The sequence below is a fragment of the Aythya marila genome (genome assembly GCF_965140915.1).
Source record: "Aythya marila genome assembly, chromosome: 1".
NCBI lineage: Eukaryota > Metazoa > Chordata > Aves > Anseriformes > Anatidae > Aythya > Aythya marila.
Window position 1 is genome coordinate 72,101,023 of NC_139042.1, and position 15,860 is coordinate 72,116,882.

Consider the following 15,860-nt stretch of genomic DNA (forward strand, 5'->3'; position numbering starts at 1 on the left):
TTTAGGTCAGAGTTTGGCTGAAATAATTAAATCAGTTGAAATTCTTACTCATCAAATGCTTCCTATAATTAATTTCATTAATTTACATTTCTAGAGATTCATAATGCAAATATTAAGGTTGGTACAAATTAAGAGCGAATGGAAATGTGTGCGTCTGCAAGCACCAGAAGAAACATCAGAGCAAAGAGTTAAAAGAATGTCCTTTTTTGATAATAAAGGACACGTTTCAAGGACACCGCTCCTGTGTTGTATATGTGTAGACTTGCCAGCAGATGACCATGCACTCTGACGCCAGGAAGACAACAACAGTGTTGTGGCATATCACCTCTACCATTACTTTTCCTACTAGCCCAGACATAGTCTGTATACCCCAAACAAAGGACAGACTAAGAGCTGATGAATCCTGAAGGGCATAAAAGATCTGTCCATAAACTACCTTGTCATTTCCAATCAAGGACCACAAAGCCAGGATAAACGCTCGGTAGCTGACATGCCTAGTCCCACGCTGCACACAAGTGATGCTCACCAGACCACTGCGCACACACATGTTGGGGCTTGTAGGAGTATGGGTGTGAGTAAATGAAATCTATACAAAGGTGATTATGAGTGGGCAAAATCAGTTTATTTAACGATTCTGTAAATAAATATACCCTTCATTTTCCCTAAGATCTCACTTTGAATTTTGTTATATGAAAACTACTAAACATTAAACATTAAATGATGTAAAGTAAGTCCTCAAAGAAGTAGCAATGTTCTACGCTTCCATGACACTATGCAAAGAAAAGAAAACTGGCCTTCTTGTTTTCCAACAGAGTCCATTTCTCCATTCCACCTTTAACATGAAAATATACTTCTTTAGTGAAATATTAATGCTGACATTAGCTACATCTATCATCTAGCTACATATAGCAGCATCTGTTTGCATTTTGCAGATGCTTGGTTTTGACACATCTATTAAAACATGTATGAGTAAGTGGTATTCTGCATTACACCTGTACATTTCCAGGGCAAGTCCATTAGTGTTACTAACTCCACAGCACTGAGAATAATACATGGCTACTGTGTGCTTGTTTGTGTATTTTTTTCAAAAGATGTGTATACAAAACCTTAGAAAGATCCTGTTCTGTATAAAAGCTAAATAAAAAGTCACCACTAGCTCACTAGTGTGTTACAAAATACTGACCTTCAGTGACCTTGCAGTGTAAAAGTTAAAGAAGAAATGTAGAAATCTAGTTAAGGAAAGAATAATGGAGCAAAATACAGTGTGTCAAGAATATCATTATTCATACCTACATACTGATTTAGTAGACATTTATTTATTTCATTTATTTATTTATATATGTGTTCTGTAAATTATTATATAAATATGTAGTAGATATATTTAGTAGGAGCACAGAAAGCTTCAGAAAATGGGAACAAAATCTCACTAAATCTGTAGCATAGAGAAGAAATTCTGTGCTCAGGACATTTTTGGAGTTCCAACAGGGTTCAAACTATCCTAACTTCAGATATCTAAATGACTTCTCAATCATAGCCACTTTATAAGCTCCTTATAATCAATGGAGAGAAACAGGAACATCCTATCTCAGACTGACAAGAATGAACCTCTCAAGCTACTTCTTTCCCTGCCTGGAGTACAAGGGTCACGTACAGTGAAAAGCTGAGGAGTAGATGTGAAATTTTTACATGTTTGAAGTTATGAATGTTTCCTCTTCTCTATCATACAAAGGAACAGAAATATCTCCCACTACATGCTGGAATGTTCCTTCCAGGCTTTCATCAGTTTTCCTCTTAATGAAAATGTGTACCCTAAAGTTCAAGTTCATACTCAGTTAAGGAAATCAGTCCCAAGATAATAAAATATCTTTGTAATGCACATATTTTAAAGTCTTTTTCATGACATAATTGCTGGCTTTTAACATAAGGTAGCTTAAGTCTTCCAGGTTTTGCACAAAAATAAATAAATAAACCACTTCTCTATAAAGTTTTGCAAAGCAAAACAGAAAGCAAATCTTTATTTGTGATAAAAGCTAGAAAAACTCCTCCCCTCATGAGCTTTCCCCTTACATACTTACAATTGTACTGGAAAGAAAATCTTCCTTAAAAGAAAAAAAAATCTATATTCTGAAACACAAATAAATATATTAATATTAGGAAAATAATGACTGTACCTATTATAACGTGCATGCCAAGTCTTGCCAAATGCTTCGCAGTTTGGTAGCCAATTCCTTTAGTACCTCCAGTCACTATAGCAACCTTTCCATTTTGTGTAGGGAAAGCTATAGGAAGAAAAAGAAATAATGTAAGGTTAGTTCACAGTAGTAACTTGATTAAGAATTTAAGATGCATTTGGAAGAGGCACACACTTAACAGACCACTCTACCCAGTCCAGTAAACAATGTTGAAAGCAAGCTCTGTGTGGGAATAGAAGGTACGGAATATTTGGTGTCATCTACTGCACTGTAATCTTCTAGTACTAGCAGCTCACGAAAGACTGAGGTTGATGATGCAAAAGATAAACATCCAATTCAGACCCGAAAGTTACTCATTTCTATTTGCATGCGTTTTTTTATCCTATAATAATCTACCCTTCAAGATTTTTACCTTAACTTTGTTATGGAGCAGCATGACAGCTGTTACAAGTCAGCTTGGGGATTGTTTATTTCCTGCACGCTGGGAAAAAATTCAATTGGCAGCATAAAATCCTGCAAGCTTCTTGAATGACAAAGGACAGAGTCCTACATTCACTTCACCAGGAGTATGGGGGACACAGTAAGAAGCTCAGCCAAAGAAGACATGTCCAAGCAAGGGTAGAAGCCAGTCTACCTAATTTAATTGCATAATTGAGTACTCTGCTTGTTGAAAATTGCAGGCTCCTGGCCCCCAAAGAAATTAGGAACCAATTTTTGTATTAAAAAACAAATCTGCTTTTCCCATACACCACAGGCCCTCACCACCAAAGCCAACATTTCTGCTGCCCATGGATGGCTGCACAAAGGCTGCACCTTCACAAGTGCTTTTGAACCAACGATAAGACGTGGCCAGCTGGGTAGGGCACGTGCTCCAAATTCATGAGATGAAGATTAACCCCTCTGCCAAGGGTGGGCAAAGACTATGACCCCTGCCTCCCACTGAGCCTTAAAATGAGCCAACAGGCAGTGGAACTCCACAGCCCGTACTGATGCTGAAAATGAGTTGCTTTTGCCCTCATTGTGGAGGGGATGATGCGAAAACTTCACTCAGAGACGTCCTTGTAGGGATGCCTGGGAAGGAGAGCCCTCGAGCCATCTAGGTTGGAAAACACCTTCAAGATGGTGGAACCCAGCCATCAACCTGCCCTACTGGGTCCCGTCACTTCACCATGTTCCTCAGTGCCACAAAGGCAAGTGGATGCATGGGTGCAGATTGCACAACTCAGCCTGGTAGGAAACGTTCGTGCTCTACCGTGAGCGCTCCAGCCAAATGAGAGCAAAGGTTGTCACGCAGGTGGTTTAATTTAACTGTTTGGGGTTGGCATAAATTAGGTCAAATATCAAATATGATTTTTGATGAGTTGGCAAATCTTTCATGTGAATCCCGTGTGGTCTTTAGGATACCAAGGTGAGTTTCTGTTTGCTTTTTAAAACAAGCTGCTTGATATTTGTACAGGGGAAACGGCGCTGAATGTTTCCTTTTGCCACAGTGCAGTGTCTGTAGGCAATGTTATAAGTAACAAATGTTAAAACGATGCTGACTTTCATCTATCAAAGGACTTTCTGTTTTGATTTCTAGGTTTTTAGGGGATTGCTTTGTTGTATAACACAGTCTCATATTTCGTATAGTTATGAAACACAGAGTTAGTGCTGATACAAGGTTCTTTCTTCATAGCAACTCCCAGATTTCACTTTTTCTTAAATACACAGTTATTTCCAGTACAATTCAACATGAATTTCTGTTCTGTTCAGGTAACTACTTGATTCTTCCCATCCATGTAGAGTGGGAATTATTTGCAATTATTTGAAAGTTAATTCCTCTTACAGTGATGTTATTGCATTTATGTATCCTAATAAATATAATTTGTGCTAAAAAAACCTTGGCCAAGAGCTTTCAAATGTTTCCAATTAGTTACATAAGCAGCCCTGCAATTTCCACCAAAAATATTTATCACAATAAAGTCTACATAAAATGCCTACACTTTTTTTTTCAATAGCTAGGCTTAGAAATTGAAGTTAGACCTGTTATTAAATAATTGTTAAATTTTCCACTCTGTGTAGTCTTTTCCAATTATATTGATCTTAGCTTTTTTTAGAGAATGTTTTGAGAATGTTTTCCTAGTCTGTCTTCAGTCAGTGAAGAGTTTAAAAAAAAAAAAATAAAAAAAAGTTATTGCATTTTTTAAAAATGCAGAAGGAAATAAATAAAGAGGAAGAATTTATTGTGTTGTTGTTTTTTTTTTTTCCACTGTAATCCAAGTTTTTGAAAAGCTTCGTGCATGACTGGATACATTTGAAATTTGGCAAGGATGTAACTTCCAGTCTTTTTAGCCATTGAGTGAAAATCAGTGCCTGAATAATTTGGGTACCCAAAAAAGGAGAGGAATATGCGTGTATTGTTCAACATGGTTGCCATTTTAGACAACGAGAAAACATGAACACATTCCTTGGAAAAGACGGAGAGGTGAAAGTGGACAGGTCTCTTACCCAGCAACAGGGAAATAGGCAGCAGGTAACCCTGAAACCAATGGCAAGGAAAGAAACTACAAGGAAAAGAGCAAGAATGGCTCCAGAACTGATGGGATTTTGAGAAGGAAAATGGCATGTATTGGAGCAAAGAGGCACCTCTTAATGCACTGTATCAGAGATTCAAATTCTGGGTTCTCCCCAAAAAGTTTCTTCCCCAAAAAGTAACTCTAGCACTTCACTGAGAAGTGAAATATGACCTTCCCACACCAATACTAATGTTTCTTATATCCTGGTTCAGGTCTGTTAGCTCAGAAAGTTCAAGTCACTTTCAAAGCACCTCTTACAAAGCAAACACTCCTTAGTCCAACTGAGTCCACACCAAAAGACCCATTCTACGGCGCTCCCTGAAGGGTTGAATAGGCTTACATTCAGACAAGGAACATTAGCATTGCTTTCATGTTAGAGCAGGAAAGGCCACTGTGGGCATGACAGCAACATGTACAAATTCTGCATGTGTGCATGTGCTTATAAAGAGAATGCCAACTAGAAGGGAAAAAATGTGAGCTAAATAAGTCCACTAAGTATTCTCTTACATTTTAATCAATCAAATCATAAACTATAGTGAAAATTGACCTATGATAGCTGGTAAACCAAGCTACACAACCATAACATTTGCTTCCTTCCCCATAACTCCATTCCTGCTTATCACACTGTTTCACCTATTTGGGTATAAAATCCAAAGCAAAAAGGACAATGAAGTCATTTCCATTTTTGTTTGTTTCACTATAAATGAAAAAAATAAACACTCCAGCAACAAGAAAAGGTATTTCCTCAAAAGAAATTGCTTTTATTTAGGCGTGAGTACCTTCTCCTCCTCTTCCAGCTCCCCATGCTTCCTCTTGCTTCTTCCCCTTTCACCACCTTGCCAACCTGAGATTTGTATTTTACACATTGCATACACATGCTATCATTCATTTTCAGTTACTGCACCATTATACCCATCTAGTGAATAAGAAGCTTTATTTCAGAGCAAAATTAATTCATTTAGAAGAAAATGAGAGAAAGAAAAGGAGAAAAAGAAGTCAGGAATAGGGAAGAGGTGGTAACATGAAGGAGAAGTCAGTAAAGCAATGTGATAGCACGTATTGCTATGACAAAGTGGGGTTTAGCAGAGGACAGTGAAATAAAATGTTTGCTCCTATCCTATCCATGAGGATAAAATGCAAAGAAAATGGCAGTGGTTGGTCCCAATGGCCACTCAAATCAGGTACGTTACCAGCTTGCAAGGCAGATCAAAACAGACGGACAGGCTTTATTGCAGAAATGCATTCAGTGAGATCCTATATCACAGAACACCTGGGGAAGGAGAAATGAGGGCTACAGACATAAATGTAAATGGCCAGTATCTGCTTTATTTACAGTAGGTACAATATACAACTTCCAGAGAACATGGTTTTGAATAGACAGAACACTACAGTGTCTCAGTATATTGGTTGACTTAATCCAAAATGGGAAACACATTGAAAATTGAAACACATCTTCCAGAAAAGCAAACAGAAACAAACAAAACTCACCAACACCACCAACAAAAGAAAACAACAACCCTTCCTAATTCTCAAGTTTAGTTTTTTTATTAATCTTAAACTCATTAATCTGTGGAAAGGGTGTACTGTTTCCAGCAAGACAGATACCTTAATGTACAAAAGACATCTGTGAAGACAATTTGCTGATTTGCTGCTGGTTTTTACAACTCAGAGAGTCAAGGCCAAACCCAGGCTGTACACATAAGTCAACCACAGCTACAATACAAGCCCATCTCCCATCAGTGTGCTCTTTCTACTGGAAGTCGACCATCACATACAGGGTTGTGAAACAACTTTTCATTGTGAAAACACCTTTTCCACAACAAAACATAACAAAAAACTTCCAAAACAGCCCTGGGCACAGCCTGGTTTCCCAGCAGACGCTGTTTTATGTTGCATGCCAGATTGGCCAGAGGTTGGTGAGACCCTGAGGGCAGAAGGCAGTCTGGACCCCCTGGCTTTGCACGGCAGGGAGATGCTCTCTGGCACTTCTTGCACCTCATTTAAAACATCCCAGGTCTCCCTCTGCCTCTGCTCCTGGTAAGCAGGTAGATACTAATCTCAATTACAGGGGTGCAGCTCCACTGATTTAACCGTGGGACATGAGAACTGCACAGCCCTAGTGCTAATGAGAAACCTTGACCAAGCACTGGCTGTTAATTTCCCTTTGTGTTCGAAGAAACTAGCCTGCGGTCTTTGAGTTCTTATTTATCAAGCCAAATTCTGACAGAGGCTTCTCCCAGGCTGATGGTCCTGTCTACACCTCAAAGTATTCAGAAGAAATAAGCTTATCTACTTTGCAAGTGGATTAAGTTAAAGCAGAAAAAAAAAAAAAAAAAAAGCAGAATTATTCTGTAATAAATATGATACTATCTTAAAATAATAATTGTCCTTTTTAAATATACTTTTCCTTTATCTGAAATAACTTCCATGTACAGACATGTCCTCACACACAGTTGGTATTATGATGAATTTAAGGCAATTCTGTAATTTTAAAAAATAGTAACTTTTGAGAGGCTCTTTAAGAGAGTTTGAGGGTTTTCAGGATGTCTCTGCAACTGCTATGACCACAGAGAAAGAAAGCAGAGTGCAGACTTGTACCAGTGACCAGTTCCTGCCAGCAAAGTCTCAACTCCAGGGTAGGGATAGGGGTTAGTTGTCAAGTGGGATGGGGGTTGAAGTAGTCAAACCAAACCAGTCATTAAGCTAATTGTCTTCTTTGGAGAAATGTGCTACATAAATACAGACAATGCACATTCCAGAAAAAGAGCTCTCCTCAAAAGTTGATTGCTTTGGTATTCTTTATAACACAGCCTGTTTGAAGAAAAAAAAAATGTATTAAAAGTTTATTACAACGTACAAAGCAAATTGCATCAAATGTTTGTTTTTAAGTCCTGTGTCTCAACCTATTAATCCAGCATCTGCTTTTGTGTAATATTATGAGTCATGTGGACATTAACATGTAGTATCTTTACATTAACCTCCTCATTAAAAGCTCTTTTTAAGACATCGAAGGCCAAAGGCAGAATTTAGATTGTCTAAATAGGTCTCCAGTCCTGATCAGGCAAGACAGACGAGCACTGCTGGAGGCATCTGACAAGCTGGTCAGAGGGGCTACCTGAGAGGCACCAAGCCTGCACCTCCCGAACCGTGCACTTGGCACAGGGACCTCAGTCACATTTATGCTGAGGAGACCCTGCAGACAAATCCTAACAGTTAGTTTTTTCCTTCCTCCTATAACCGAATAATTTACATGCAAATACTATCCCTGAAGGTAACTGGCAGAACCACAGATGGAAAAAAAAAAAAAAAAGGCAAAAGAAAAGAAGCCACAATGAATATTTAGTTTGATGACAGAGTTACAGTACCACATTTGGAGCTGTTCCTTTATAGCAGCACTGAGTGAGACAAGGAGGCCAAACTGTAGTTGTCACTCCTCATCTAACACCACAGGACATGGCACAGTCGAGTTTTTCTAGTTGGCTAAAAAATTCATATAATTCAATTTACTATTGAATTACTGAGGATGCTTTCCTATACCAAAATATTCCAACTCTTTTCACCCAATTTACACTGTGGCAGTGCTGAGATTATAGCCAGTAATGTCTTTTTCAAAGCAGATGTAAAAAAAAAAAATTAAAAAATCATTTTATGCTGAAAGAAGCAATAGGTAGACAGATGACTGGGGAATCTACACAGCTTCCAGCAACAGGCATTTGTTGGAGCCTTATAGGAACACGTCCATAAAAGTCTGTCTTGGCAGAAATCAAGGACACAGGGTCCAGACTCAAAAAGTCATACCAGAACTTAGAAAAGGTATATAAGACAGAAGACAATTCTGGGTACTCAAGTCTTAAGGAATAAACCAGCCTATATATATATATGTGTGTGTGTGTGTGTACTTTTTTTACTTTTTTTTTTTTTTTTTTTTTTTTTTTTTTTGGTATGACACAAGCTCTCACCATTTGGGAAGCTCTAAGTCTGAAGCTTGTGCAGACAATCTTTCAAATGCAAATGGGCCTCCTGGATTTGCACACCAAAATCTTTTCTGCCTCTGCTGCTTCCTATCACTTTCCTAAGGAACATCAGCATGCTATCAAGATTGAAGGCTTTTAAGGCTGGAAACCAGGTAGGTGGCAACCAGCCCGACTAGTCCTTCTGTAAAGTGGCATCCTGCTGGTTTCAGCAGTTCCCAGTCATCTGGCTTTCCGCTCATGAAGAACTGTCATGCGCACATGCAGACCCACTTGCACATGACCATCATTTGGACACGTTGTATAAGTGTGACCAGTTTGCCCAGGATGAGCGTCTGTCTCCATGCACAACTGAAAATTTGTACCTCCAAGTCTTTGTCTTGCTTTGCTTTCACAGGAGAAGTGAAAGTCAGGAGTCACAAAGAAACAGAGGAACTGGAGACAGGCCGGTACTGCCTTTACTGATGGGAAGGGAAAGGTGTTGAAGAACCAGAACAGCCGGAGAAACCAAACCATGGAAATGTGTCCCTTGCCCTACAGAGGCATCGTATCTCAAGGTGCTATTAATGGAACAACAGCAGCCTGATAGCTGTAAGAACTTCAGCACACAGGGGAAGACCTAATTTCAGAAGCCTCCCACACACCGACCGATAGGGAATACAGGCTGTGAACAAGCACTCAACAAAACCACAGCAAAAACCCTGGGTCCGTAAGACAAGGTTTCTTGTTTAACCATTTCACAAGGTGCACAGGGATTGCAAGGCACTGAGCGCCAACGAACCTGGCCACAAGTAACAAGTCATGTGTACCAATGCTGGAAATTCATAAAAGCTCCATCCCCCACGTTTCAGCCTGGGATATCCTAAGGGGGAAGGACATGCAGGCCATGCACTGTGAGGCTGACATTCCCACAGCACAGCAGAGGCCCCGGACATGAGCAGTATTGTCAGTCACTGTGCCAGCAGCAGCAATTCTCCTGGGCTGCCTGGACTGGGAATGCCATCGGCCAAGCCAACAGCTACCGTGGCAGCCTGGACCAGCAGCTGAAATGCAACAAGGCAGCAAATGGCAAAAAAAACAGGAGAGTGGGAGCTACAGCAGCTATACCAGCATGCTCGTCCTTCTAAGGAGCTGATGTGTGCCCTCATCTCTTCCCGACCTCATCAGTACAGGAACAATCAATATTTCTTCAGATTTAGCAGCAAAAATCAGCTGAGCCAAACTAATGCAATTATTTAAATTGCCAATTAAAACAAACAAAAAAGCAAATTTAAGCCTGCTGTAAGGCTACAGCATTTGTTCAGCTTTTCGACAAACATGCCAGTTTGCTTATAGGGACAAAGCGATAACATTTGCAAGGAAGATGACAAGCCCTTCATAGAAGCCAGAGAAAGAAGTTTCCAAAACCTATTTCAGAACCTGTCCCTGGACATCTGATTTATTCAACACAAGGGAAAGCTGTACTACAGAGGATTAATAAGCAGAGTAGCTTCTCCTCCCTCCCATTCTATCTATCATGAATGCATTGGAAAGCTCTGTGAGGTATTGCATAGGCAACATGTTATTAGAGCTCACTGTCACAACAGCGTACCAAAACTGTCCACAGTAAGGCCGAACTGTGCTAAAAGAAATCCCCATCTTAGGAAAGATGCAAAATAAAATGGAGCGGTAGTAAGAAGAGAGTTACAACACCACCATCACAGGACAGAAAGATGGATCTTTTAGTAAAGACAAATAATGCTATCCAAAATAAAGCAGCTCTTCAGAGCAACAGCTCTTGGCATTCAGAAACCCAAGTCCTGTGATAACAGATCTCTCCAGCAACACTGGGGGGGGGGGGGGGGGGGGATGGGGGTGGAATGCAGCACCAAAAAAGTCATTTGCATGACACACCTATCTGCATTTCTTCCAGTGATTCCTGGAAAGATGGGATGAATGCAGGAACAGGGAGAAGTGTGTGCATAAGGTAGGGTCGGGGAAGGAGAAGGGATTATCAACCTCTCAAAGGCATGGGCTTTTTTGTTGCGAAGAGGTCATTTCCAAGTGCTTCAACACCCTCTTTTCTCCTTTCCCTCAAGTATTTAGTTGGAAGAGACACAGCTCTAAGAAATTTTGTGTACCTGAATCATAAATTTCTCTAGAGTGGTATTGCCCAAAAGGCAAAAAAAAAAGCCCAGCAAAGTGACCTGCACAGACAGCTTGGCCAAATGCTATTTACGGATTCATATCAACCAAGGCTTGGTGGTGGAAAGATGGTGCAAGTCAAGGCACCGTAACCATCGACTGGAAAACTACTGCCAAAATCAAGAGAAAAAATATTTCCTCTGCCCTTGCACACGTATTTTCAGTGCTCTGTTTTCTAGAGCACATGCCTGGAGTGTTGGCCAGTGGAAAAGCTCTGCCTGGTGAGGAGAGCAGAGGGAAGCTGCATTTGTACACATCTTTGTGCTGGAGTCCGAGTGCTCTTGGTTTACTTGTCAAATAGGATCCTCAGTAATATTGATCCCAGTCTTCTGGAAACTGCTAGACTTGCCAGAAGGGCTGCACAGAGAAACAGATAATTGCAGTTTTCAAAAACAATATATATGGTAATTCTCAGTACTAATTTGAGTTGTCTTCATTCTGACTGTGAAAAACCTTTTCCTCCAATAAACTGTGTCTGTGTAGACCTTCTGTGGTCAGCTTCATCTATCACACCAAGAATCCTGAATGTTGCACCCTCAAGAAGGAGGTTGAGAATGGAGAAAACCAAAGCCGATGGTTAATTTGGGAAGTTTTTTTGCCATTTCTGAACTGGGTTTCTCTGAGACAAAGGGATACAAAGCGGCATTGAAATTTATTTTGATGAGGCATATATCTGATCTTTTTACAATACAAGTTCAGGCTGATTTTGACAGAGAGTTACTAGGAAATTTGATCCCAACCAATATGGAGCTACCCTAAGGTAAAAGAAAGCAGAAAGAGAAGGGAGGGTGCAGGTTCTGAGTCCTAGATCTCACTCCTGGCCACGTTTGCCATGCTAGGGCACTTTGTTCCTTTAGCCAAAACTCATCTCAAGATAACAGATTTGAATCTGATTTTTCCAAGTGCCAAACAGATAGATTGAACACACCATTATACAAATCAGACAGTTGGGAAATAACACAGTGTGCTATTAAAATCTGCTAAAAATTAATCAGGAATCCAGGTTTGCCCACAGACTGCTCTGGGAGAAAAATTCCCAACTGCATGAGTGCATGCATTTGTAGGAACTGGAGAGCACTAGATCCCTGGGAGGGGCAGAGGAAGAGGCTAAGAGAAAGAGAAAGAAAAGGCAGAAATGTTGCCTTAGATCTACAAGTATAAATTATGTTTGTAAAGTTACAACTCTGCAAGTCCCGTGCATCAAGCAAGACCCATCAACAGCAAGCAACATCTGCCATTGCACGCTACTCCTTATCTTAAACATATTTGCTATTCCAGGCTTGAGCCAGTTTTTGCTGGAGAAACACCGGTCTCAAGTAACAAGAATATTTCAGATAAAGGCTGATACATGTTGACAAACTTGTGCAAGAATACTTGGCACACAAACACTCACTTGCAATACACCGCACATGGCATATTTTCCTGAACTATGCAATCACTTTGTCTTGGGGACAGATGCCAACTGGGGACTAGGATGAGGCCACAAAACTCTTTCACTTGGGAGAAAATGGAGGACAACAAGTACAGGGTCATTGCAATAATGTGAGGAAACCCTGATAATTATTTAGAGACACTGGATAGCCACACCCTGCATGTTAAACATCAATGGAATTGTTAAAAATACCAACGAAGGGAACTCAATACTAAATACCAAAAGAAAGTAAACATTCCCTACATATGCATATATTTAAAGAAACCATTTACCCATATCATTTCTTACATGGGAAAATACTATCACAAGAATAGAAAAAGACAGATTTCCATTTGCCATGTATTCTCTGCCCTGCTTATCTTTCATTCCTTTTATATATTTACCTATTAAATCTTACTCTTTGGCTTTCTTCTCTTTCTCTCCAGTCACACTAGAGATAGGGAAGTTATATACAGGTGTATCTTTAATTTAAGAAAAAGCATCTGGTTATCTTTTGAACAGATTTACTGATACTTACTCCCATACTCCCTCCCTCTGGGCAAATGTAACTGTGCAATACCTTAGGCAATGTCACTTTATGTAAAACTTCCCAATGCTCTTTAAGTCATGTCATCTTGTAATCATGTTTTTTTTTTCCTGTTGTGAAATAAGAGATGAAAAAGAAGAGCTCATCCCAGAAGATTAAAATACGGATAATGGAAATAGTTCTGCATAGTCTAGTACCTGTAAAATGAATTTTCCCATCCTGCAAAAGTTACAGGCAGTAGAAGAATTTTTCATTCTGTATCAGGAACCAAAGATTCTCCAGGCTTCAAGCTGTTACAAACAACTAATGTAGCTCTATCTCAGAACTGTTTACATCCCTTAGGAGGTAAGAAACAGCTTCAAGTTCTTGCTCTCAGTCGGGCCTGACTGCCTCATCAGTTATACCCTGAGCATAAAAAAGCCTTCCCCATATAACTCCCATTTCCAGTTTCACCAAACATTTGGCATTTAAAGAGACTTTGCTCCCTTCCCCACACTCTAGAAGTTACCAATAGTTGTAGTATTCCTCCTTATCATGCTCAGAAAGCTGCCGGTCAGTTTGTAAGAAGCAAAATAGATATAAAATAAATAGAAAATAAGACAAAATGTAAATAAAGTCAGAAAATGCTTTCTCTCAGAAAGTTCATAACTCAGCTATCAAAAAATAAATAAATAAATAAATAAATAAATGCTGTTGTTGTCTGCATGAAATATGCCACAAAAATTCTGAAAGTTCTAACATTTCATGTCTACCTGTGAAAAATTAGCATTTAGGTTATAGTTTTGTCCAAAAACCCAGGATGACAACAGTGACTTTGCTCTTTGAAGATCCTTTTTATTTTTCTATCATTTCAAGTGTCTATTACTCCATTATAAATGAAGTGTCACTATTAATGCTGGACTGATTGTTTCAAAAGAAAGAATCCTCAAGAAGAAGAAGCAAACAAACAAATGAAAAAACACACAAATAGACAATAATCAGATGCTAATCTTGATTTAATACCAGATCATGCATAAATCAACCCAGGCAGCCAAACCCCCACAACCTTCGTGGAAGAAAGGTTCTGTAATAATCCTTGAAGTCTGGAGAATATTTACTACCCAAATGCAGAAAATCAAACATTTGTCAACACTTTCACATATAGAAGCTGAAGCAAAGAGTGATCAATTTACTTGCTTATGGTCAAAGGAAATCCACACCAAAAGTAAAATATAGCTATCTGCTTTTTAGCGTCTTACTACAGGAGTTAAAAAGTCAAAAGAAAACAATTTATACTTTGCACTATGATGATTTTTCAAAAGACCAGTATTTTATTTATAGTTTGCAAGACAGTGCTATTGTACTCCTAGATATCACAGGATATTGTATCACAAATCCCAATATCTTTGTTATAGCTTCGGTTTTTACTGCCTATAAATTCTAACAGCTCTTACTCTGAGCAAATACTATTAAAAGATTAAATTAGTTATTCCATCATTTTGTGCTCAGAGCACAGATGGGAAGATGCAACTGGGCAACTGATACATCAGAAAACTTGATTCTTTAAATATTTCCTTACTACATTGCATTCTAAAAAAGGAAAAGAAAAAAAAAAAAAAAAGTTGGCAAGATCATTAAGAGTAGTTTAAACTGCACCTTCTCTCTTCCCAGAGACAGGGAACATAATTTCCATATTCCAATCAAGCTTAAGAGCATACAGCTGAAGGTCACATTCAGATCTGCCTCTTCCAATAGGCAAAATGTTCTGCTGCCACTTCAACCATCCCCTTCACTTCCCATGGCTTTAGAGTGATGGTATTTCCATAAAACATAAATAAGTAAGCAGAAGTCATGAGTTGGTATACAGGACTTGAAAGGTAATTGAAAGTTTTTGGAGTACTTCACTTCAGAAAGCCGTGCAATCACTTCTGAATTGAAGTGCTTGTTATCATACACAAAGCTTCAGTAATTAGAATCAGGAAGAGAGGTACAAAGTGATTAAAGAATATTGGGAAAAATGTAGTTAACAGGAAGCACAGGACATGAACCAATTGGTATTTAAAGCTACCCTGAGGTACCCTCAATTAATTAAAATACAAGATGTTAAAAAGCACATTTCCATATTATTAAAATCTTCAGAAGTGACTAACAATCAGGAGCCATTGCAACACCAACATTAATGCAAGATGATGCTCAGGTGCTAGTAGGTTAATGAAAAAAAAAATGAAAAATAGCCTTGACATCCCTTCCTCTACCTCTCAGACAAACTTTTTTTTTTTTTTTTTTTTTTTTTTTTTTTTTTTCCCATGCTCTTTTAACCAACTCCTGGATAATGTATTTGTTCCTTTGGCCAGCCCACACCCAGTGAGGAGTCCCAGCAGTGGTGAAGGCTGTCCTCAGAACATCACCCATTTGGACATCCCCTCGGCCCTCCACATACACACCCAAAAGGGTGGCCCTGAGGACAGCAGGGCTCCTGGCCATGGCTGTGTGTTGCTCAGCCATCCCAGGGCCACCACCTTGCCTCCAGAAGCACTAGTCAGTGATGGAAGAGATACCTTTGCATGTTTTGTTTTGTTTTTTTAAAAGAGAACTGTTCTTTTAGATGGGAGTTTAATCGAAGCCCTCTGAACCTCTGGACGGGGCAGTTTTCTTTACACAAAACTGCTTTAAAAGCAGTTCTAGCTTTGAATGAGAAGGTACAAGTGACATGCATATTTTTTGTCTTCAAGACAACTGTAGCACTCATTTTCCAAAGATAGGATTTTACTCATTTTTCTCTTCTTTGATAACATGAGCAGGTCAGGAGTTTCAAATGGAATACAGAAGTCCAAAGACAGAAAAGTCTCACCTCTACTATGTATAACTGTCTAATTCTCTCACAATAGTCTTTTTCTAGGGAACAAGTCATTTCCTTTCAGACTCTTGTCCTCTTTCTTGACACACACTGAAGCGACCTCATGCTCGTGCATTTTCTTTCAATTTCCTTCCTATTCTTCATGAAATACGTACCAAAGTTTT

The 15,860-nt window shown here is 39.2% G+C and overlaps 1 protein-coding gene across 2 annotated transcripts in view; it reads right to left on the bottom strand.

The window, feature by feature from the left end:
* The window catches only part of ZBED1 (zinc finger BED-type containing 1), a 173,815-nt gene that overhangs the window by 133,911 nt on the left and 24,044 nt on the right, over window positions 1-15,860 (bottom strand). Inside the window, exon 2 of one of the 2 annotated variants that reach the window (XM_082759827.1) lies at window positions 2,172-2,279. In XM_082759827.1, coding sequence (XP_082615953.1) covers window positions 2,172-2,279 — 108 coding nt within the window. Of the gene's footprint in view, window positions 1-2,171; window positions 2,280-6,059; window positions 7,559-15,860 lie in introns of those variants that run through there. The other variant, XM_082759824.1, reaches the window with a different exon arrangement.